Below are 25,932 nucleotides of genomic sequence, written 5' to 3'. Positions count from 1 at the left end.
TCAAATCTCCACTTATTTTTTGATTAGTCTCAGTCAGGAAACTCCTGCAAAAGAACAAAAGTCCAAACACCAGCTCTTTCATTTTTTTTTTTTTAATGTATTTCTTACCGATGATGTTTAAATAAAAAAAATTTTGAATATAAATAATTCCAGTCCATGGCAATTTGTAAATCTGATAAAACAAGCTGGCAACCAATTTACATTGCAAAGAGATTTACTGCAATAGTCCATTAAATTAGCAAGCGTCCCTGTATACGTAAAAAGGCTAAAGAAGAGAAAGGGTTTTAACCTAGAAGGTATGAGTCCCTGCCAAGGGACTATCAATCCCAAATAAAGATAAAATTGTCATGCAAGACAAGTATATTTGATTTTTAATAAATTGATTATTTAAGGTTTTATCTCTTATGCAAAATAAAGGTAAAACTGCATGGATTCAAATGTATCTTAACTTGGGCCCAGCCAGTGGAAGATTCCTTAACAACCTTTCCAGTAATGACAGATTCCAGTAGATTTTCTTCTTGGATGAGCAGGTTCCTTGCCCTTGGTGATTGCATAGTGCTGGGCCAAAGGAAGGGAATCAGGCACAGAGACGGGAAACCCCTTGAGAAGGTATAGAAGGCCTATAGAGAGTTTAAGATTTCCAAAGGCAGTGGAAGATGAGGGAATGAAGAGGCAAAATGGCTTTTGAGTCAGCATTACCGACATCTTTGAAAGGCTGGAAGGCTCTAGCTGACATCTGTTTTAGACATTTTTAACTATCTGATAATGAAAGACGGCCTAACTTAAGAGCAAGGTGCAAGTCAACAATGCACTCTCAGAGGAGCCAATTCCTGTTTGCTCTGGTTTAGTTCATGCAATACCACATCTTCACAAATGCTGCTACCAAATAATAAACACCACTTCTAGAAAGTATTCAAGACAGTCACATTTAAGAAGTTCTTCAAATAAATCACTCTTTCCCACTGCTCAAACACCAAACTTGAAGAAGTTTAGTAATACCAAAAGTACTGCATACAAAGCATTGTTTTTCTTCAGGGGTAGGTGGCAAAGAGGTTATAATCATCCCAACTCTAAGAAGCCACTGCTATTCCGTGTTTATGAAATCTAACTGGGAATTTCAAAGAAGTTGACATTAAGCCATATCTCTATAAAAATTGACAAACAGCCTTAGCATACACATTTATTTTCAACCAGTTCACTGTAATTTCATTTGGTAGAACTCTAGAACACCAAATGAAGAAAGTCTTCCAGATCTAAGACCTAATTCTATCACAACTCATCATGTCTTTTACTGAAACACTTGGATTTTATAATCTTCTAAATGAAACATGTACTTTGTGATTTAGTCTTCTCTTCAAGGAGCACCATCTAGGACCTTGGTGGGTAATTGGAAAGTGAACGCTGGCCACAAATACATTTCTAACTCCAAGTTGACTTTCTGATCCAATGCTCTGGACCTGTAAGGGCTTGCTACTTACTGTCTGTTACTTTTTCTTAATACTCTAGATCTGAAAACAAAAATACGAATTTTCCTTCACTGAACCTAAGGTCTAGAAGACATATAGATAAATCAATGCATTGAGAATTACAGGTGAATCTAAGAAAGACATTAAATAGCATCTGTTCCCTGGAGTGTCAGGATTGGTTTAGGATATTGAGAGTAGAAAGCTGAGTGTCTGTTCACTAAAACAGGATTACTCCAGCTTTTCAGTCCCCCCAGATCACCAATCCCCTTGATAACCAGAGAAGACAATGGGGTTTCCATATCTAAGTGGAGCCCTCCTGTTTGGGATCTTACTTTGTTTCTTCAGCTGCATCTAGCACTGGAGGTCATCCATGCCCTGCTCTGCCACATCTGACTCTCATGGTTTCTGATCAATCCATCACAGAATCTCAGGATTGGGAAAAACCACCTAAGTTCAATTATCCAATGATTGCCTGAATCCTCTATACAACACTCTTAACAGGTTGTTGTTGTTGTTGTTGTTGTGGTTGGCCTCAGCTTAAATGCCTCTGATGTTGGACTCTTTTGATCTCGCCCAGCATAGCTTATTCCAGTTTTAGATTTTTTTTTTGATGCTAGAAGTCATTTCTTCTATGAAAGTAAGTTCCTCTCCAAAAGTAATTTCTCCCCAAATTGTATCTACTGGGGGAGCCAACAAAATGTTTAGTTATTTTTCCACCCAATGGCCTTGAAAATATATGAATAGTGACAAAGAGACAAATAGTCTCGGGAGCTTCATCTTTTTCATGAGAGTCACACTGCTTCACATGGGTCAAGACTCTTCACTAACTCTTCCAAATACTCTCCGATTTGTCTACATTTCTTTGTAAAGCTTTGCAAATGGAGCAGGACACAACATTCTTTAGGGAATGAAAGATGGAAATATAGATGGGTTTTTTTTTTAAGCTATAAAAGGTAACTGAACTTTATCATAGTAATACCAATAATGATTTACTTTTGTATGATGCTTTCTTTGGGAAATAGCATAGTTTAAGGCTGAAAGCATGGGGTCTGAAGTCAGACTTTCTGGGTGAAAATCCAGTCCCCAGCACTCACCAGCTGACGAATCCCAGGCAGGTTTCTCTACCATTCTGTTCATCAGTATCACCCACTTAAAAATATGGACCATAATAGGATGAGGCTCATAGGATTACTATGAGGCTTAAATGAGCTCAGGCAGAGGAAACCATTAGCACAATGCTTGACACAAAATAAGGGGTTATGTACTTTCTCCATTTTACCACACTCCAATCTTCCTCAACCATACACTCTGTTTTTGTCCCAGTGCCTTTGCATTTGCCATGCCCTTGCCTGAAACACGCATTCCCCTTGTGCGTCGCTGGCTGGCTCCTCCTTTCTTCAAATCTAAAACTGAAATATCCCCCTCTTGGAAAGGCCCTCCCACTTCGGCTAAGCTCTTACCTACTTACTTACTTTGCTGTGTTTATTCTTTTCATCATACTTCTCATACTCTGCAATTACCTTGCTTACTTAGTTGTTTTTCTTTCCCTAATAGAATGCAAGCTTAATCAGAGCAGGTACCTTATGTGCTCTGTCAACAGTTCTATTTACAGAGACTACTACCGACTGAACGCACTGATGAGTATCACCTACAATTAGTACTTTTTTTGGTATTTGTGAGCATTTATCATTTCTCTTAGTTCTCAGGAGTGCTCTCTGCAGCAAGCAGATTAACGAATTCTTATTTTAGAATAACTAAAAGGTGCAGCAAAATGCATTTCACAAAGGTAAGGGGAAACGTGGTCACTACAATGAATAAATCCACTAAAACGCTCCAAATATTTCTAAGCAGCTACAGAGAATCCAGATCAATGGAGCATAAAACTCCATTTCATGTGCCCCAGTCAGTCGTATTAGGAAGTTTCCGTATGCAGATGAAAAGAAAACACTTATTTGGAACCCAGAATGATAATGTAACTGTGGCAGATCATTTTAATTTAGTCTGGATTTCGCCTGACAAACAAAATTCTTTGAACAGAGGCTAAATAACAAAGTCTTAAAGAGTTACAAAACAAGTTCTCACTGCAACATCCTGTTTTCATTTATTTCGGTTAGAATCCTTGGCAGATTTGAATAAAGGGCCGCTCACATTAAATGACATATTTTTGAGGCTCCAGTATTATTTCCTAATCCAAACTATTTCTATAGAAAAATCATTAAATTCAATGTAGAATTACCAATTCAATTATCTTTGTTTTTCAATTAAAACTAGACGGTAATTCAATAGTTGAAACTAATTGAATTTCTGCTTTGGTAGGCACACATTTGCAGGCTCTATGATATTATTTTTCTCTTTTTTAATTAAACAATTAAAAGTTGCATGTATTTCAAGTGAAAAGAGCAACACGAGTAAAACAGCAAAAGCCTCCATTTTAATCTTCCTCACCAGCTACTCCTCTTTTATTTTTTATAATTTATTTTCTTCCTGGTACAAAAAACGTGGTCTTCTTAAAGCAAGGAGGGACAGGGACAGGGGGGCAGAAAGGAACTTTTAAGTTGGGAGGGGCAGAGACAAAGGAAGTTTCCAAAAGGATTTTTGTATGTTAAAGGAGACTCGCAAGATCCTAGGGGCCTGGCTATTGTTAAGCGAAGACTGCTTTTTGCTTCCAGCAAAACATTAACATTTAGACAGTTGGGAATTTGGGGAGGAAGGTCGTACTCTGCCTGTTTTAAGTATTTGTGAATGGGCTGCACGTGGTAAGGGAGTTTAATTTTAGCTACTTTTCCTTTTGTCTGTTCTTCTCATCATTCTCCCCTGAACAATTCTGACCTGTACATCTTTAAGGTCCTGGAGACTGGAGAGTCTTAACTTCTATATCTCTTCCTGCTGAATAGGGGTACAGAGATGTCTCTATCTATGGGTCAATGTTGTTCAGCTCAGAAATATATATATATATATATATATATATATATATATATATATATATATATATTTGGAGTCACCAAAGCAAAGGCAGCTGAATCCAAGGTAGACAACACACATGAACTTCTAGCACCTCCACCTATTTTAAAAGTTAAGTCCTATTAACTGGTTGTTGTATAACCTTTTTTTTTTCTTTTTCTTTCTTTTTTTTGGAAATAATTTTAAACTTAACAGAAAAGGTTCAAGTACAGAAAGCATTTTCTTTTTCTTGAACCATCTGCAAGGATGGTGCCTCTGTGGAGATGCCTTTGCCTCCATTGTCAGGTTCTGACACCCACGCAGGGCTCCCCTCGCCCTCACGCCCTTCTAAACGTGACCTTGCTCTGACATTCCACCACAAGCCACCCTTAGTGTGCACATCTGCCTCCCTCCGTGTCATGGAATATCCCATTAATGCCAAGCCACCACTCCAGATGACACCTTCCTCACCCTATGTGGGTTCCCACACCCCACCCCAAGTAGCCCTCCTATATTACACTCCGCCCTGGCCAGTCCTCCTTCGTGGGAGCCTTCTTCATCATGCCTGGAGTCTGGCACCTGGCTCTGGGCCACCATTGCCCATTCCTGGGCCAAAGGCATTTGTTTTGCCTGGCTTCTCCTGATGGCTTTAAGACAGAAGTAGTCACATGGAAGGGAAATGAAGGAAAGAAGAGAGGAGGAGCTCCAGATCTTTGCCCATGCACTTATATTGCGATAGGTGTGTATATACCTATCATCATTTTTCTTATTTTTCTAGATAAATGAGATCATGTTAAGTATGTCAATATGATGTACTTGTTGTCTCTCAGTACTAATGTCTCTGAGATCACTGCCACATTTTTTTTAAAGTGGCTGCATGGTTTCCACAGGAAGAATCTGCTGTAATTTATCTTACAAACACACACACGCACACAGTATGGTCACCCCCTCTTCTAGTCTTCGACATTTTGACTGATTCCAATTTTCCTCATCGAAACCCAAACTTCAATTAACATCTTTTCCACACCTATATTTTTAATCTCACTATAGAAATCTCATCACATTAAAAGAGTGACGAATGTTAGAGAAACTATAAGGCAGTAATAACTTCTTTGATTTATGGCTTCTAGAAAGCCACTTAAGCATGAAATAACAAGCAAAATGTCCAATCTTGTCGGAAAAAAAAATGAAACTATTCTTTTATCTGGTATGATTTGACTGGCACAAAAAGGCTTGCTGATCAAAATTATCCCCTTCACAAACTGACACATTGCCTGAAATTCTCATGAAATTATTCTTCTAAGGATTCTACCTATAAAGGTAATCTGAAGGGTAAACATCTTCCCTGAAAGGGCTTCCATGAACGCATGAGTTCTTAGTAACATACCAGAGTGAAGTTCATCAGCCAGAAAAACAGGATCTGAGAACAAGTACTGGGAGATGGAATTGTCACAGGCAGGGTGAGCCAAACATAAGACCTTTTTTTTAAAAGATTTATATTTGAGAGAGAGAGAGAAAGAAAGAAAAGAAAAAAGAAAAATGAATGGATAACAACCGTTACTAAAAAGAAGTCCAGAAATATTTCTATCCAATTTAACAGTTTTGAAGGTAGGACTAATGTATATTACCAACAGCCAAAAAAACGTGGAGAAAGTCATTATTAACAAGAGAGTTTAGGAGGGCTAGAACACTTTATAATTTGAAATTTGAATTTGAAAACAAGAAAAAAGAAAGAAAACAAGAAAGAAGGAAAGACGGAAGAACTGATAATCTTGTTATCACCAGGACCCAGGACCTTTGGGAGCCAGGTAATAAAAAGTGATTTTATTTATTTATTTATTTATTTATTTAGAAGATTTTATTTACTTATTTGACAGAGAGAGAGATCACAAATAGGCAGAGAGACAGACAGAGAGAGAGAGATGAGGAGAAGCAGGCTCTCTGCTGAGCAGAGAGCCCTATGCGGGACTCTATCCCAGGCCCCTGGGATCATGACCTGAGCCGAAGGTAGAGGCTTAACCCACTGAGCCACCCAGGCGCCCCTAAAAAGTGATTTTAAAAAGGTTATGAGAAAGAATGTTCCTTGCAAATTGCTTGAGATGAATGTGTCTAGAATAATTCAAGGTGAAGAGATCTTGCAGCCAGACTCACTGGTGAGGGGATTCCCTGTGGACCCACGTAGGCCAGGAACTTCCCTATGCAGGGAAAGCGGCCCCTGTCTAGATAAGCAAAGTAATGGAAGCTGTATTCGCCGTTATTCAATGACCTCACATCTTTGCTGATACAGATAGCGGGTTTTGAAACTAGCACTATTATGTAATATGACTATACACTGAATAGAAGCCATCACATTTCGCATCAGCGCATCACAGCTGGAGAACTAAAGCGCTTTCACAAATATTAATTTGTTTAAGTATATGACTCTTACCATTCCTCCATTCACTCCACCAATTAAAGCACTGGAAGGAGAGACTGGGGTAGATTCTGGACACCCCCAAAGGAAGAGTTCCCAAACCAGCAGCACCAGGATCACCTGGGAAGTTGCTAGATGTTCAATCTGTAGCCTCCGCCTCGGAGTTACTGAATCAGAAATCCTGTAAGTCACACCCAGCAATCTTATTTTGGTAAGCTCTCTGGGTAATTCTGATGCACACCAAAGTTTAGAAACCACTGTTCTAGATTACAGACCATCAATACTTACTGCTCCCTTTACTCCTCACTGTTGCAATTGCTGCTTTGGTGATTTCATTTTCAAAGGAGCAAAATGTAAAGGCTTAGAAGCACTCCAATGGAGAAAATAGAATTCCTTACTAATCCAGCACTTTATTGTTACAAAAGTTATTTTTACTTGACGTATGTTCATATACTGTGAGCAAACATGCACTAAAGAACTATCTGTGAGGGGCGCCTGGGTGGCTCAGTGGATTAAGCCGCTGCCTTCGGCTCAGGTCATGATCTCAGGGTCCTGGAATCGAGTCCCGCATCAGGCTCTCTGCTCAGCAGGGAGCCTGCTTCCCCTCCCCCTCCCGCCTCTCTCTGGCTGCCTCTGTCTACTTGTGATTTCTCTCTGTCAAATAAATAAATAAATAAATCTTTAAAAAAAAAAAAAAAAAGAACTATCTGTGATAACTTAGCACGAATCTTAACACCGGGAAACATAATTTTTCAATGATTATTTAGAACATACAATCTAAGGTACGTGAATTTTCAACATGTCTTCTAATTAATCCTACTATAGTCCAGATGTGGTGAAAAACTTGCATATATCTGGCAAAGTTTAACATTTATCTGGCCAACAGCTGCTTGCTGTTTAATTGCTTAACATTAGGAAATTGGAAAGTGGTATGATTGTCTACTTAAGGCCAAATATTAATTAGGATCAAATAAATATAGTTCCTTAGATCTCTGTGGTATCTAATCTATATAACTCTCTTGCAGTGATAACTCATAAATGATTAAACAAAGGCCAGATACATTAGAGGAATTTGCACAATATGCCAGAACTTAATTTTCTACTCAATTTACTTTTAAAAATGTTGATGGCATAAAAACACATCAGTAGAGCTTAGATTTTATTTTAAATCCAGTTTTCTTTCTCATGCTTAAACATGAAGAAGCAATCACCATAAATGGAAGAAGTAGGAGACTTATTGTAATTTCCTGAAACATGCACATTTTGGGGGGTAAAAGATCATACTTAAAAGTCATAGAACCTTCTCTTCTCATCTACTCTGAAGCCACATAAACACATCCCAAAATGGGATGTGTTCTTTCTTCATTATCTCCACAGAAATTAGAGATGTAATTATTCTGCTAAAAGGAAACAATGGAGGCTGTTCTCTAAAGACGAACTGAACTGTTCTCCTTTCAAAAGAGAATGAGCTCTTTCATGTCCATTGAGACGCACTTAGAAAATGGTGCACTGGGGTGGGGACTACTTTGAACTACAGGTCAGCAACATCGCAGATCAATTGGGAGAAGAATTTGAGCTCTAGGGGTGGGCGACCGCTCTGAAGAGAATTTGGAGGGCATATCAAGGCTACAGGTTACCTGCATAATTGTTCTGACTTAAAAAGCAAAACAAAAAAACTATACTTTCTGGAAAATGATGTAGAAAATGGGACCGAGCTGGCAGGGATTCAAACAGTCAACTATGAGAAATCGATTCTCACTGAACGGGAATAATGATTCCAGATTGTGAAATGAAAATTATGTGCCATAACAGAGAAGAAACTCAAGTCGTGTGATCCTTGAAGCGCCCTCTGTGGAACCCTGGCGAGGTGAAGTCCAGGGGAAATGCAAATGTACAATCGTATGACCATTTTTCTAAGGCAATATCATCTCTTTCCACATGAATTATAATTTATCTTCCCTTTCAGGGTACAGATGACTAACACCGTATTTCTGCTATTACTGATAATGTAAAGAAGAGAAAGGAAAGAAGTTCACCTACTATGGTCACATAGATATATAGGCCCCTTGGATACATAAACCATAAGACCTTTACAGAGTGAGGATGAGAAGACTTCCTGCAGGGCAAACCCGCTTGTTAACCCCCGTGGAATAAAAATTAATTCAAATAGATTTATGTTATATTAACTAGACATTTAAGCTCTCTTTTCTTCAGCTAGATTATAAAACGAGCACACGTTTGGTGTAGACAGGCTAGAAGATATGGACGAGCAAAGAGATGAAATAACAGGCTCCCACTTTTCAGGAGTGGCTGCTCTTCAAACATTCCTTGAAGAGTGACACAATTCCTTGAAAAGACACACACACACACACACACACACACAAGAAAAACAACAACAAAAAAGACCATATCAAACACAATGGCTCTGGGGTCAACATTTTTTAATATCTACGCAAAAGTTCAAAAATCTAACAGCGTCGTGCTTATGTTATCAGCCATATCCCTGAAACAAAGGAATGAGATGCGCCCACGGGCTTCTCAGGAAAGAGCGCTGGGAACCAAGACCCAGGTTCAAGTAAGTCTTCTGCTCACTTGGTGCTTCTGGGCAAGAGACTTCATTTCTCTGTTTCTACACTTGCAAAATGTAAACTCTGTCTTCTCAGCTTTGTTCATTCATGCCATAAACACTGACTGCCCATGTTCCTGTGTTAGGTACTCAAGAGGAGGGCACAGGGATAGTTCACAAAAGTGATGGATACCCACCAGCCTTGAGGGGCAGAGTAATCAGGAAGGCTTGACATCCTGAAGGAGGTTACGGAGGTTTGTTATTCAGGCAAAACAGGGAAGAACAATTAGAAAGACCTGCTTTTGGATAAAGAAGATATGGTCCATATATACTATGGAGTATTATGCCTCCATCAGAAAGGATGAATACCCAACTTCTGTATCAACATGGACTGAACTGGAAGAGATTGTGCTGAGTGAAATAAGTCAAGCAGAGAGAGTCAATTATCATATGGTTTCACTTACTTGTGGAGCATCAGGAATAACATGGAGGATATTGGTAGATGGAGAGGAGAAGTGAGTTGGGGGAAATCGGAGGGGGAGACGAACCATGAGAGATTGTGGACTCTGAGATACAAACTAAGGGTTTTGGAGGGGAGGGTGGTGGGGGGTTGGGTGAGCCTGGTGGTGGGTATTAAGGAGGGCAAGTATTGAATGGAGCGTTGAGTGTGGTGCATAAACAATGAATCTTGGATCAATGAAAAAAAATCAAATTAAAAAAAAAATAAAAGTAAAGAAAAGCCTGGTATAGCAACAGGCAAAGGGTAAGGAGATTATGGGGGATGGATGTGTGGGCTGGAACCAGATCATAAGAGCCACTATAAGCTAGACTAAAGAGTCCATTTTTCATTCTGTATGAATGACGGGGAGTCAATGGAAGGAATTTTAAAAGGAGAGTAATATCACCACAACTGACCTCAGAAAGGTAATAGTGTGATGGATATAAACCTGATAGCAAATAAGTTTCTGATACTATAGAAGATTCGTCTGACTTTCGAACCTTTATTGATCCCTTCATATGTGCCAGGCACTGTTTTAAGTGTTTTGTATATACTACCTCATTTCATCATCGCTGCGCGTTTTGAGGTGGGTACTATTATTATTTCTTTTTACAGATGGGGAAACTGACAGGAGGGAAAATCTATGGAGTCCAGATTTGAAGCCAAGCATTCAGACAGTCCAGCCCTAGAGTGTGTCCTTCATCAGACACACTAGCAAAAGAATCCCCAGTGAAACCTGCTTCCTTACAATGTGGTCAGTCCTACAACCTTTATTTCACTGAGAACTCCCTGTGGAGTCATGTGATAATGCTGATTAGTCTTGTCTACTGGAAACTCCCACTTGGATTCTGAAAAGTCTCCCCTTCCTCATACCCACCTCTTTTGGTCTCTCTCACTAGTTCCTCTTCTTTGGTTTATTAACTAAAATGTTGTTGTAAAATCCTGTCTAATATCCCTTAACGCAAATAAGTCAGTAACTAAAAATTTAAGTATCCTCATTCAAAATACAGTGTACATTTTATTACCCAGAATTTTGGATAGGATAAGGATACCTTAGCTTATCCTTAGGATATCCTTAGCTCAAGGATACCTGAGCTAAGTCAGAATTAGTTCTAAGAATTTTGTCTTATCACACCCTTAGTTTTCTGTCTAAAGGCAGGAAGAAGTTTACATATTTTCCCCTCACCTCACAGGTTAGCAAAGCTGCCCCTTTACCTGGAATAATCTTTCACCCCTGTTGGGTTAGAACCCCCTCACACTTTATCTCAATTTCGAATACTTTTCTTTGGGAAGTTGTCCCTGAAATTCTTTTTTTTTTTTTTTTTAAAGATTTTATTTATTTATTTGACAGACAGAGATCACAAACAGGCAGAGGCAGGCAGAGAGAGGGGGTGGGGGAAGCAGGCTCCCTGCTGAGCAGAGAGCCCATGCGGGGCTCCATCCCAGGACCCTGAGATCATGACCTGAACCAAAGGAAGAGGCTTTAACCCACGGAGCCACCCAGGAGCCCCATCCCTGAACCTCTTAAGCTATGTAGGCGTTCCTAGACCTTGTGTCACCACCATCTACCACTAGGCATTTATCATCCTTTGTAATCATTGTCGTTGGGCATGCTTGTGACTGTTCATTCTTCATGGCATCCCCAGAGACTGGCACAGTGTTTGGCTCATGTTATAATCTCAGTAGTAGATAATTAAAAGAAATGACCTCAAAACTTTAAATTTTCCTTTACTGAAGAATATAGAGTCTATTTCAGGTAGGGGGCAAGTCAGGGAAGTGATAAGAAACTGACTCCTTCACATTCTAACACAGTTTAACTAAACCTAAAAATCTTCTCAAGGATATGGGAGTGCACTATATCCATAAATGTAACTGATCTTCTAGAACAAACTTCTGGGGTTTTGAAAATGAAAAACTACATGTTACCTATAAAAAATTGCTGCAAGCGGCTCTTTCTTCCTAGGGATGCTTATGAAATATGAGAGGTCAGGAAACACACTTATGAAAAAGCTAGATTAGTCATTCCCAGTTTAGAGAATATCTAGTTGGGCATATGCCAACTTTTTGAATTTGCTCTGATGCCGATTCTGGGTGGCTCTGCTTATTGCTTCTATTTCCAGGTAGCAGAGGGCTTTATAGTACAGCCTTTCCTGTTTTCCAGTAGCTATTTCTCATATACTAGAACTTTCTCTGACCTCACACCATGGTATTGATTTTTTGTGTTTCCCTATCTATTGCAAGAAAGATTTGGGTTCTCTAAAATTGTGTTATTACTAATCACAGTTCCTCCCAGGTAAAATTAATTCTGTGTCCTAGTGAGACTGAACAAATCTGGATAAAAACTAACTTTTACTGGGCACTTACATACGAGGTCTGCTTTAGGAATAGAGATACACTGAAGAAAATAAAACTATGCTCTAAAAGGAGCCTCGTTCTCTGTTTCCTCTACACTTAGTTACTTAGACTTGGTTACAATACCAGAAAGATAATCACAAACTATTATTAAGATAAAAGCAGGTCTCGGAGCAGTACATGTAGTAAGAAGCCATATAATGTCAGAAAGGATAAAATTAGGAAGGACAAATAGATTCTAAAAATTAGAGATAATTCTCCTTGTTGAATATCAGGAAGAGATTTCTCCCCTTCCTTTTCGTAGAGCATTGACTTTAGAAAATTATCACTGTCCGAAGTACTTTAGCCTCTCCTTAAAATATATAGAAATCCTTCTGAGAACTTGGTATGTCTTTTGTCAGCTTTATGATCCAGGAATATCTTTCTCAAGGACCGGGGAGCCATCCTGGATGAAGTGTAAACGTGGAGGATGATAACACCCAATCTCCTAGTTTCTTTGGAAAGGTAGGAGTCTAATTTTGGCAGGCGCCTTGTTCCAAGTTGCAAAGCTACCTGCTATCATAAAAATGTGAGGTTTGCTTTTCTTCTGGAGAAAGCCAGTAAACTAACCCATGTAGCCATTCCAATTACCAGGTTAACTTTGTGTGACCAAAGTTGCTGTCAAGTCTCTTCTTGAAGAACAGTCATTGTTTATCTGGAAAACATGTATATAATGGGTTGTATCTGGTTGGCTATATAAGGGGGTGAGACGCCTTTTGTTTCTGCAATCTCTTAGTGGACTGTCTTAACGCGTATCACATTCTGGTTTAATGCTTATTCAATAATAAAACTGTTTTCTTTCTCTACTATCTTCAAAAAGAACATTTATGGGTTGGGGGATTATGTTTTTAATTGTATTTCCCCAACAGAAGACATTAATAGCAGTTATCTCTGAAGGATGAAATTCTAACGACCTATCTAAAATCTATATTTACCTAAATTAAAGTATTTGTATGTTTAATATATTCACACAAATACATTTTAAAATATTCATATATATATTTGTTATATTGACATCATATTTATGTTTGTGAATATATATGTATACATATTCATGTATTTTAAATATTTATGTGCAAGTCAATGTGTATTTTTATATAAATTACATAGATATGATATTTTCTTAAATGACCATGTATTATTCTTTTTTTTAAAAGATTTTATTTATTTATTTGACAGACAGAGATCACAAGTAGGTAGAAAGGCAGGCAGAGAAAGGGGGAGAGAAGCAGGCTCCCTGCTGAGCAGAAAGCCAGATGCAGGGCTCGATTCCAGGACCCACTTAGCCACCCAGGGGCCCCAGATCTTGTATTATTCTTATAATCAGAAATAAATGCAGTGGTTTTCACCTGGGGAAAGAACATATAGCAAATTGGCACTTTAGGTATTCATTAAGATAATGGCCCAGAACTCAAGACTTCGTAGAGCTCATCGCTGGGGGAAACTCATCAGAAAGTCATCTAGAGAGTCCAGTCATGCTTGGTGTCCTCAGCAGGGGTACAGTCTCCTCTTTCTCCATTTGTCATCACAAGTTATTCTGTTAAATTAGAGACCGGAATAGCATTCACTAAGGGAATAAAGTTTAGCCCATGTAGATCAGAATCTGATTTTTAAGTCCAAGGTTGCTGCTCCTGGCTCCAGACCATCGGTTGCCATCCTGGCCATGGCAGCCACTTGACTGGACTGGATGCCTGCACCCCGCTGATCAGCCCCCTGTGTCGGCCTGGGAATCCCCAGGGTTCTCCTTTTCTCATTTCAAGCTCTTTGAGAAGGAGCCCGCAATGGAGTTGCTAGGCCTCTGTTCCCAGCCCAGTGACTACAGACATTTAAGAGCAAGGGAGGCTCTGGGTGGAGAGTGGCCCAGCAAAGCAACCAGGAGCATCACAGGGAACCTGGAACCCGCTCTCCCGGACATGGCTCTGCTCTCAGCATCTGCTGCCAGGTTTCCTCCCCAGTCATGATAACTGCCTCTCAGGGGCTCCCTATGGCCTCTCTTTAGGTTCTGGCGTCCATCTGGCACACCTTCCCTAGGTTATCAGACACTTCTTTGAACCCTAACTTTAAATAGGCTTCGAGTTCCCTTCCCTTTCCCCTGAATCTGAGGCTTATACAGTTTGAGCAATGACCCTGAGCAGTTGTCAAAAGTGTCCCAGGGTTGCCTGGGTGGCTCGGTCGTTAGGCGGCTGCCTTCGGCTCAGATCATGATCCCAGGGTCCTGGGTTTGAGCCCAGCATCGGGCTCCCTGCTCGGCGGGAAGCCTACTTCTCCCATTCCCTCTGCTTGTGTTCCCTCTCTTGCTGTGTTTCTGTCAAATAAATAAAATATTTTTTTTTTAAAAAGCGTCCCAGAATATGCTATGATAGTTAAGAAACTCCTTGCAGTCTACAGCAGTTCACAGGCTGGCATGGCAGAAGCCATGGAGGACTTGTAGGATTCTGTGCATTCCAGCCAGGAAACATGCCAGTCCTGCAGTCCAGGGGTGCCTTACCCAAACAAAACACACTTCATGGTGAAAACAGAAACTTAGGATTCATAGGTAGCAGGGTAGAGAAACAACCATATAGATATATTCAAAGGAAAAAGGAAATAAAGTCAATGAATCTTAAACAGATCTGAATATATTTCAAGGTCATTATTGTAATTCTGTGCTTCAGTCATAAAAATATAGTTCACTTTATAAAAAAAATCCTTCTGCATTTAAGAAATGAGTCACATATTTTTCATCTTTAAAAATCCTTGGTTTGAAGAGTCAGAATTACCATACAGAAAAAAATAAGAAACCTTAAGTAAGCCTTGCACTTTGCCTTTATTGAGTCATAGAATAGAAGGGTGACAAAGGCCACCTTAAAATATTTGTAATGGTATTTTGCCTAAAAGTTGAAAACATTTAAATGAACTTTGTGTGACAGCACAAACTGTAGCCTAATCTTGGACTTTTTTTTTTTTTTTTGAACCATGTAGTCCTCTCTTTTCCTTTTCCTTTGCTGAAAGATGTGTTTGATGGACTAGAGCACGCCAGAGTAGAGAACACAGAGTGAGGCAAAAGAAGTCCAGAAAAGAAAAGGTGAACATCCAGGCACACACCCAGAAGTCTGCACACAGAGAGAAGGAGAAACAGATTTTCTCATTCTGAGCTGCTAGATGACGTCCAATGCATCCAACTCTACTAGACACTGTCGGCAGGTGCGGCTAAGAGTCTGCACCAGAGAATCTAGGCAATTCCAGCTTTACTCGCTGGGAAATACTCATGAGTATACAGTTTTACTATTAGATAAATTTAGCAATGATTATTTAATTGTGATGCTATTCTGCAGCCTTGTGTATTTTTTTTTCCATTCTATACTAAGTGAGAGTTGCATAGAAATAAATTCTGAATTTTACATCATTTAACTGAACTCTATTCAATTTTTGCAGTGAGGCACGCTCTACTTACCACATTTAGCCTAGTGAAAGTTTGCCCAGAATATAAAATCTTTGTTAAACTTTTAAAAATATACAGATGATAGGAAATACCTGTCTCTAATACGCATTCAAGCCAGTCAACTCCTAAATCCTCTCATGAGATTATCAGATACACCCAGACTTGTTTAATCTGTTTAGGCTCAAATTAAGACCCTGTCAAATCATTATCACTTGGATTTGTAGTAAAACGTGCTCAAGGAGATCTCCTCTGACAATGTGAAACAGGTATCTGATTTATGTACAAGGACATTAAGCCCTACATGTAGTCCTAATGTCCTAGGCTTTTAACTGGTAAGAAAACTGAACTACACAGCAGTGGTGTAGCCAGATCTGTTGGGATGTTAGTGATGTCCAGGAAGTCAGCTGCAAAGTGCATTCTGTGCTCTGGTTTGAGGTCTGTGACACCCCCTTACCTCCACGCAGCTAAGCAGCCCTACATTCTGACTACTGACAACACAGTACTGTGGTTCTTGTTAAGCTAGCTTGTCCTTCTCAGAAAACTAATCTACGTACATTGAGAACATTGGTTTTGACCAACTTATAAAAAAATTAATACCATCCAAACAGCATAGAGTAAGATGTGAAAATCTCCCGGCTCCAATGGCCTTCCATAGTCCCGTTCTTCAGGGGTCACCCATGTCAACAGGTTGGTGTGTTCTTCCAGTCCTTTCTTCTGTGTTTGTATAAATACATGGTTTTTTACAGAACTGACATAATGCTATGTGTAGAGTTCTGGAACTTGCTTTTTCACTCCTAAGTTGGAAATGAGACATGAACAGTCTGTTTAATATAATGAGTGCTGAGGGGCACTTGAGTGGCCCGGTGGGTTAAGCCTCTGCCTTCGGCTCAGGTCATGGTCTCAGGGTCCTGGGATCGAGCCCCACATCGGGCTCTCTGCTCAGCAGGGAGCCTGCTTCTACCCCCTCTCTCTGCCTGCCTCTCTGCCCCCTTGTGATCTCTGTCTGTCAAATAAATAAATAAAATTTTTTAAAAAAGAGAGAGAGAGAAGTAAAACACTAAGCCTAACTATATCCAAAAATAAATGCCAAACATCTAATCACATTATACACCACCTTATATTATGGCTCTTTTGTTTTCCATAAGTAGTATCTTCTAGTCTATATACTTCTTGGAATGGAAATACTATTTAGACAGAATAGTCTATTTAAGGAAACAGAATAAATTCAGTATTTAAAGCCTCTTGCACTTTGGTATATTCAGCCCAGCGTCTAATAGTGACTCCCGTCTAATAGTGACTTCCTGCTTTCACCCCATGCGACTCTTCAGCTAACCTTTAAAAGGTGTGTAGGCTTAAGAACAGTTGAGATACATCAATAGAAAATTTTCAATTTCAAGCTGCTTTAATGTATGTTGGAGAGGAAACAACAGAATATTTTTTAAGGTCCAGGAACTAAAGACTATATTTCAATAGAGACTACTTCTAGGACGAAGCGGTAGAAGTCCCTCCATTTGAGATGATCTTACTGCTTGAAGTTAGAAAGGTCTAACAACACAAACAGAAGGCAAATGCATTGCCTTTGAGTATGACTGACAGAAAAGATCCCTTTAGTTTTAGATGTACAACACAGTGATTCGACAACTGTGTACATTACACTAAGCTCACCACAAATGTAGCTACCATCCCTCACCATATAATGCTATTACAAACCATTGACTATCTCCCCTGGGCTGTACCTTTCATCCCTGTGACTTATTCCTTCTTACCAGGAGGCCTGTATCTCCCACACCCCTTCCCCCATTTTGCCCATTCTCTGGCAAATTTTAGCATCTCATGTAATTGCGGGCTATGTGTTCATGATTTCAAAAAAGAAACAAGAAAAAGAAAAACCAAATGACTCATTTTTTTTTCACTGAACTGTCTTTTTTTAAGCATTGTCACAGAAAATTTAAGGTTAATAGGAAGGAAATTCATTTTCTGAAATCCTTAAATTAAATGCAGTTACTATGGAAAGAACTAGATTTTAGTGCTGACATTCCCAGATTTATAATTCACTCTCTTATAGCAGCGTGACAAACAAACCTTGCTCACCTTCCTGTAATAACTTTAAAAATGGGATAGTCGGCTGTATTTACCAACCCTGTCATTTCCCAGCATAATTACAGCATACGTCCCAAATAGAAAAGTTGTTTTTAACCTATGTTAAAAAACACAACTGAATGAGTAAATACCTTCTCCTCCCCTTCCAGCCACTGTTTCTCCGCCCCTTCAATAGCCAGAGAGGATCTGCATTGTTTCTTCACATAATTGCAAAATCCTACACAAACAACCTTAGCCGTAATGATTCCATTTCAATAATGTTGGCTATTTGCCGTGTATTTTTAAATGGCTTAGGGTAAAGCCATGAGCTCTTTTACAGACAGATGTTATGATTTTCTTAGTAATTATTATTAATCGAATAATACATGTACAAATATTCAAGGGTAAGTCCTTCCTTCTGAGACTGCAGCTAATCTGACAAATTTAAGGGATAACAATACCGCAAGAATAGAAACACAGAGCCCAAAACGTAAGCTGTTACGAACAGATCTTGGACGAAAATCTGGTCAAAACAAACTTACTTGGGTCATTCATAAAATTACTTAAATTTAAGAATCTTAAAACTAGTCGGTTAAGTGTCTGCCTTCAGCTTAGGTCATGACCCTGGGGTCCTAGGATCGAGCCCTCCAATTGGGTTCCCCGTTCAACAGGGAGTCTGCTTCTCCCTCTCCCTCTGCCCCTGCTCCCCTGCTCATGCTCTCTCTCTCACTCTCTCTCAAAGAAATAAATAAAATCTTTAAAAATAAATAAATTAATTAAATAAAATTTAAAAAGAATCTTAAAACTAATTTATCCTGAAATTTTATACAGTTAATATGGTTTTTCATTTTCTAGGTGGAATAATAAGTATAGAAAGAAAAAAAAAATACTATCAAGCTTTGATGACTTGTATTAAAAAATAAAAAGAGATATTAAATTTATGGCAAAGCATCCACATTTTCAATGCCTGGCTTTCTTGTGATCTGCTTAGAAGAGATGTGTTCATTTGGATAATGGCTTTCATTTGTTTTCTTTCTGACACTCTAAGAATTCAGACAAAATAATTCAACCATGCTCATTTTGGGCTAAGCAGTTGTAAAATGTCCTCCCCTGAAACTCTTTCTAGTCTCTTCCTAGGATCCTCAAATATTCTAGGAACGAATAATCTTCCAACCCAGCAAGAAGCACCAGCGTAAGAAGAGCAATCCATTCTTTAAAATTCTGACAAGCTTTCACCCTCACCTCCGTTCTGGAATATCCCCTCTTGAGACCTACAATCTCTACCCCCTCCCCCGCCACCAAATGGCACTTCTTAATGAGTCCATCCCTTTGATCACTAGACTGTCCTCTAAAGGAGCTAAAGCCAGGATGCCCCAAGTTATAAGTAGGAGGATGAACCTGATGATGAAGCAAAGAATTGTGACTTGTTTATGCACAGACCCATCTACAAAATCCTGTTTGCTCCAGAAGCATCATGTCCAGCACAGCTAGTCCATTAAAAGGAAGAGCCCTGTGGCCTCCTCCTAAGATACACTCAACAGCATGTGCCTAACCCCCCTGGGAAGACTGCTGTCTTCTCCTGACCTGATGGGGCACATCCAGCGGCTCAAGGAGACAGGGCTGCCAAAAAACCCGTGCCTCTACCACTCCACATGTAGGCCCTTGCTTGGGGTGGTGAGAACTCTAACCCTCCCTCTTTCTAGGTCCACTTTCTAGTTCTAGGTTTGGGGGAATGGAAGATGCATAAATAATGCCCAGATCGTGACAACAGCAAGTAATTTCCAGGAGAACCACGGTGCTGGCCATTGTGATACCATCTTCCATGGTTAGGCATGAACTCCAAGCCTTCAGAATCTTAACTAATACGATTCTTGTAGTTATGGGGGGTCAAAAATTAGCTGTAACTCCAAGAAAATACTAGAATTTCTATTTTGGATAAAAAGAAATACAAAACAGGTTATAGTTGTCAGATAGAAAATTACAAAGTATATATGATATATATATATAATACTTATCTTTTATTATAAATATTATTTATATTATATATGAAAGTACATAAAATTTGCCATTTCAATGATAATCAAACAGAACAAATTAAAACAAAGTGTCATTTTTTTAACCTATCAAATTAGTGAAGATTTTCAAAATGAAAATCATTAAATCCTGGTTAGTATTCAGTGGGGCAGCCACTGACTTAGTATAATCTCTCTAAAATGCAATTAAACCATAGTATCAAGAATGTTGAAAGCATTTATTTTTTTTTCTGCTTAGTAAGTGCCTACCAAAGATTCTCTAATAAACAATAAAAATTAAAATAATATGTATGAAACATGCAAATAACACACATCTAACTATTCATCCATTTGTCATTGTTTATCGTAGCTTAAATATCTAAAAATATAGATGCTCAAAAATAAAACATTTATTCAATGGAATATTAGGCATACCTTAAGGATTATGACCATTAGGAATCATCATTGAAATGAGGAAATGTTCAAAATAATTTCTAGAGTAGAGTGGATACATAATTCTACATATAAGATATACAAATATAATACAATAAAAACTGGCCTGAAAGGAATATTCTTTTTTTCTTTAAGTGAAGAGCCATGAAATGAATAGTGATTTTTATTTATTTATTTATTTGTTTGTTTGTTTGTTTATTTTGGTGCTTGTATTTTCTAAATTTTCCACAGTGAATATTTACTACTTCTTTTTTTTTTTTTTTTTTAAAGTAAGCATTCTGTGCAGCATAGGGCTTGAACTCACAATCCTGAGATCAAGACCTGAGCAGAAATCAAGAATTGGACATCGAACCAACTGAGCCACCCAGGTGCCCCAACATTCACTACTTTTAAAGCAAGAATTAAAAGAGAGAGAAAAGAAATGCATGCTTATCTACTAAATCCATTGTGCAGCTGCCCTTCATTTGTAAAATAAAGTCCAAGTTGGCTAGGCTCAAGTTAAAGCCCCTGTAATCCCATCACATCAGCCCAATCGTATTTCTAATGAATACCCAACTCTGTTTCATAAAGTCACCAGGCTTGACACAGGCCATCTAGATTTGCCTCGGGCTCTTCTTATCAGGCCTAGAGCTTCTCCTCTGCTATCCTAATTCTTGACTGTAGCCATTTTAGGCCAACTTCAGAGATTCATGATGCTCTTAACCAAGTTTGGCAATCATACAAAAATCATTTTGGACCCTGATTTCCAATTAATTCAGCAGAAATAACTTAGAAGGAAGCCCTGTGGAGAACAAGAATCTCATCAGTATTTGTTAAATGAATGAACACAACCACTACTGTGATCATAACAGCAATGGCAAGTAACATTGATTTAGAGCTTTGTATTGATAAGAAGGCACTATGTCAACTCCATTGATCTCATTTAATGCTCTGAACAATCCTCCATTTCACAGATGAAAACACTGAGCCTCAGGTAGGTTATGTATATTTCTCAAGGCGGTTAGGCCAATGTTGACTTGGGATTCAAATCCAGAGGTGTCTGATCCCAGTATGCTCTACACTACCAAATTTGCTAATAATGGATGGTCTACTAGAAATCATTTTGTCTATAATATATTTTTATTAATTAATCTAACTGAATATCCATGAAGCTAAGTAAAAACGATGTGTTGAATTACAAAGTTCTCTTTTACACATAAAAAGATACCAAAACAATAAAAATTTCTATCGAATCTCAATATATGTTTACCTGTATAGGACCAGCCAATCTCTTCAACAAGTTTTCTTTGTTGTCTGTAGTATCCATAAGCCCAATCTACAACCAAGAAAAATCAATTGATCAATGGGTAGAAAAATATAGATGTCCAAATTAAAAATACATCAGATGTCCAAATCATTCATACCACAGATGCTCCGGAATTACTATCTCCCATGTCACCTTCCCAATGACTCCTCTCAATGCCAACCACCATCACTATAGTCTCTGTTGTTCCTGTTCTCATAGTTAGTAGTATAAATTTTAGGGGACACATTTAAAAAATCCTGAAGCTGAGTTGGGGACAAAGCAAATATTCTGAGGAAAGCAGGAGCAGACTAGAGGGGGTTAATCCCAAAGAAAGATGGGTCAGAAAGAACCATCTGTCCTATCTCTAAATTTTTCTTACAGCATTCCCTAAGTCAAATATCTGAGATCCTGTTGATTAGAGATACTTTAAGGTTTACAAACCAAGTTTGAGCCATCAGTGCATCTAGGATACCCAGATGTTTTTTCAAAATTTGTTTCCTTTTGCCAAAAAGTGAAGTTAGCCACTTTGAGAAAATGAGAATTTAAATGTGTAAATGCTGGTTGGGAGAAAGGCTGTGTTAAACCGCGTCGGTGACTTTGTCTCCTAGAGAAACCCAGATGCCCAAGTGAGGTAATACAGTGGGGAGTGCAGGCATCATAAAAGTGGATGCCTCAGGACCCCAAGAGAGTGATTCTAGATCAGAACATAGGGCAAGTGAGACAGAAAGGAAAATGGATGGAAGCCAAAGTTTTACTCTGCATGATTCAAAATTTTGCCAGGAGCCACACCCACACTCAAGAAATTGGGATGTGGTAACTCGTCCTCCTTTTTGTGCCGTTGCCTGTTAAGCCCAGGCTGTACTAAAACTACCACTCCAGTTCAGCTATACTGTGGCAAAATAAATCTTTGTGAGCTAGATTTAAAACCTGATCACTGTTGACAAAACATTCTGTAGAAAAGGCTGCAGAATAACTAGCTAGTTTACAAATAAAGGTGTGGAACATTATTCATAAGTGGAGTTTCTATCAATATAGCTTTCATTTGAATACAAGAATTTTAAACCAGATCATGCTATCCCTATATTTAAATATAGGTATGATCTCCCTCATCATTTGGGAAAAGAAACTCTCTATTTCTTCTTATTCTTGCTACACAGTTGCTTTCCTCTGTACTGATAATTCTCAATTTCAGGAATGCAAATATCCAAGGACACTGCAGAAATTATTTTCCATTCACCCATGTTATACACTCTCTGATTAGTACAGCATGATAATAAATAACTGCTAAACTATTTCATAAAAGCTAGAAAGCAGATATGCTATCAGAAATACATCTTCTGAATCTACAGATCATTCAAAACCAAAACTTACTTTTAAGTAATAAGGATTTTCTTTTTGTTGTAAAACTTTGTTCATAAATATAGGTAAATATTCTATTGCCTGTATAGCACATTATAGCATATATTTATTTTTATAACATCTTTATTGAAATATAATTTACACATCTTACAACTCTCCCATTAAAGTATGCAATTTAATGTTTTTCGGTATGTTCACAGACTTATGCAATCATCACCACAATTTTAGGACATCTTCATCACCCCCATGAGAAACTCCATAACCTTTAGCTGCCCCAAGCCACCCCCAATACCACCCCCATGTCCTACGAGTCTAGACAACCACTATCTACTTTGTTTCTACAGATTGGATATTCTAGACATTTCATACAAACAGGATCACACAATACAGCCTTTTGTGACTGGCTTCTTAAATTTAGCACAATTAATGTTTTCAAAGTTCATCCATGCTGTAGCATATACAAGTAATTCATCCTTTCTGATTGCCTAATAGTACTCCATTGTATGGTAACCAAGATGCTCTTAACGTTTTCTTCAGCTTGATTAAACTTTGGGCAGGCTTCTTCCGGACTCTAGGCCGCTGGTCCCCCTTACCTCAGAGCATTTAGTTTAGAAAACTTATAACTGTACATTACCTTCTCTGCCTCTTTGAGATGTAAATTTTTTTTTAAATAGCCACGTGCCAGTTTTACAACCAGAAATGTATTACTCAAGGACATGGGAACCATCTCTTTGACAGGAAATAGGACCCTTATGTCCCAGTTTCTGTGTAAGGGGAGGAGTTTTATTCTGGTAGGGTACCTTACTCCAAGGTGCAAAAACTATCTCCTGTAATGAAAATATGAATTTATATTTCCTTTGGTTAAAGCCAATTAGCAAACAAATGGCCTATGACCACCTTCTAATATCATGCCTTACTGTTTCATGGAGGCTCAACATCAGCCCTCAAAAAATTTACCCTTCTGGGCGCCTGGGTGGCTCAGTGGGTTAAAGCCTCTGCCTTCAGCTCAGGTCATGATCTCAGGGTCCTGGGATCGAGGCCTGCATCGGGCTCTCTGCTCAGCAGGGAGCCTGCTTCCTCCTCTCTCTCTGCCTGCCTCTCTGCCTACCTGTGATCTCTCTCTGTCAAATAAATAAATAAAATCTTAAAAAAAAAAATTTACCCTTCTACTTCATCAAAGTTGAGTTCTGACTCGGTTCTCTCTTCTCTCCTCATTGCAACAACCCTGAATAAAGCAACCCTCTTGTTTAATTTTCTCCAGTGAAATTTTTGTTTCGACAATGGATATACCACATTTTATTTGGCCATTCATCAACTGATGGGTACGCGGGTTTTTTTCTTCTATTTGGCTGTTATGAATAATACTATTTTTTAAAAAGATTTTATTTATTTATTTGACAGACAGAGATCACAAGTAGGCAGAGAGGCAGGCAAAGAGAGAAAAAGGGAAGCAGGTTCCCCGCGGAGCAGAGAGCGGGATACAGGGCTCCATCTCAGGACCCTAGGATCATGACCTGAGCCAAAACCAGAGGCTTTAACCCACTGAGCCACCCAGGCGCCGCTATGAATATCACTATTAATATTCAAGCCTATGTTTGTTTTTCTGCTTAAAAAGTAATATTAGGTTCATAATTTATTTTTCAAATACAGTTGTCACATAAAATGATAATCATTTAAGGTTAAATTCTGGGAGCAAGTGTTTCTTCATGATCAAGAAATATACACAATTAGATGTTAGAGAGGGCTCAAAGGTCATTTGACTGAGACTTTACCAGTCTACAAAAAAATAATTCCTAGAGATAAGGTAATTCATGCAGCCAAAATGTAAATGGTTTGTACAGCTAGTAAGTGAAAAGTGGAAGCAATAAGGGATGACTCTGGCTCCTACTTCAGGGAGCCTTCCCCAATATTAAGGATCCCTGACAATCTTGACCGATTGGTTACTCTTTTAAGGTGCTTTGCCTGAAGAGAAACCCTTATAATATGTATGCTTTCAAGAGAAACAAAGTAAAACAAAACAATACAGTGGCGTGGATTTTAACCAGAAGAAATTAACTGAACAAATAAATTATAGAGAATTGATTATATGTTTTTTGACCTGGCTGTGAGTTGAAATTTTCCTCTGAAATTTTGCACTGGCCAGAAGGAAAACATGTATTGTCATTTATTATATATTTTAAATATAAATATTTCTTAAAAGCGAGACATTTTTGTCAAACAAGTGCATTTTGAAGATCAAAACCTACATTTAACAGCTAATCCATTGAAATAAATAAAACTGTAAGCTCTTGTTTTAATGATTTGGTCTAAATGATGACAGCAAAATATCAGCAGATTTTAGCTTTCCTTGTAGGGCTTTATCGCTACACAATGAGCATTTGTCCTTGGTTTTTAATTACTTACATTAAGAAAGCTTTATTCAATACAGGATTCCCAGGTGTTGGTAGCTCTCTTCAATTCCTTTATGTATTGTTCCTTTAATTGTTACTTCAAACAATCCGTTGCACATTCATATGCTAATTACACAGTCCTTGGGCGTGAGAGAGTACCCCACTTTTAAAATTCTACTTAGAGGTCTGATAGATGAGATGTGATAGCTTCAATGAACAAGAAAAAAGAAGCTAGCTTCACTTTGTTGTTGTTGTATTATATACTTTGAAAACCAGTAAATCCTATATAAAATAAAACTATCAAAGTGCTTACATGTTTTTAAATCAATTAAAATGATGAAATATAGAATGTTTTTTGTGGTTTCTGTGAATTTTAGTTTCTTTCACTTTCATGTTTTGTTTCTTTCAATTTAAAAGTATTTGCCAGGTCTGTTCTGGCGTGAGTGTTTTGTAGTGATAAAACTCAAAAAGAAATTTCAGGAATGAATTGTACGTGCAATGTACAAGCAAATATACATTATTAAATTTCTTAAGGCTACCCTAAAATTTGTTCTGAAAAAATATTCTTCATGAAGTGGCCTTTTGATCTGCTACCAAAATTAGAAGAAATCTCAGGCACCCTTAAGTGTTCCTGTTTGAACATATTCCATCTTATTCC

At 38.4% G+C, this 25,932-nt stretch overlaps 1 protein-coding gene across 5 annotated transcripts in view; it reads right to left on the bottom strand.

The window, feature by feature from the left end:
• PTPRZ1 (protein tyrosine phosphatase receptor type Z1) overlaps window positions 1-25,932 on the bottom strand; it is a 177,992-nt gene that overhangs the window by 97,536 nt on the left and 54,524 nt on the right. For all 5 annotated transcript variants that reach the window (XM_059171692.1, XM_059171691.1, XM_059171693.1 and 2 more), the window contains exon 2: window positions 21,490-21,555. In XM_059171692.1, coding sequence (XP_059027675.1) covers window positions 21,490-21,555 — 66 coding nt within the window. The remainder of the gene's footprint in view (window positions 1-21,489; window positions 21,556-25,932) is intronic.

Source organism: Mustela lutreola, chromosome 4 (genome assembly GCF_030435805.1).
Source record: "Mustela lutreola isolate mMusLut2 chromosome 4, mMusLut2.pri, whole genome shotgun sequence".
Taxonomy (NCBI): Eukaryota; Metazoa; Chordata; class Mammalia; order Carnivora; family Mustelidae; genus Mustela; species Mustela lutreola.
This window is presented reverse-complemented; position numbering and strand designations above follow the sequence as displayed.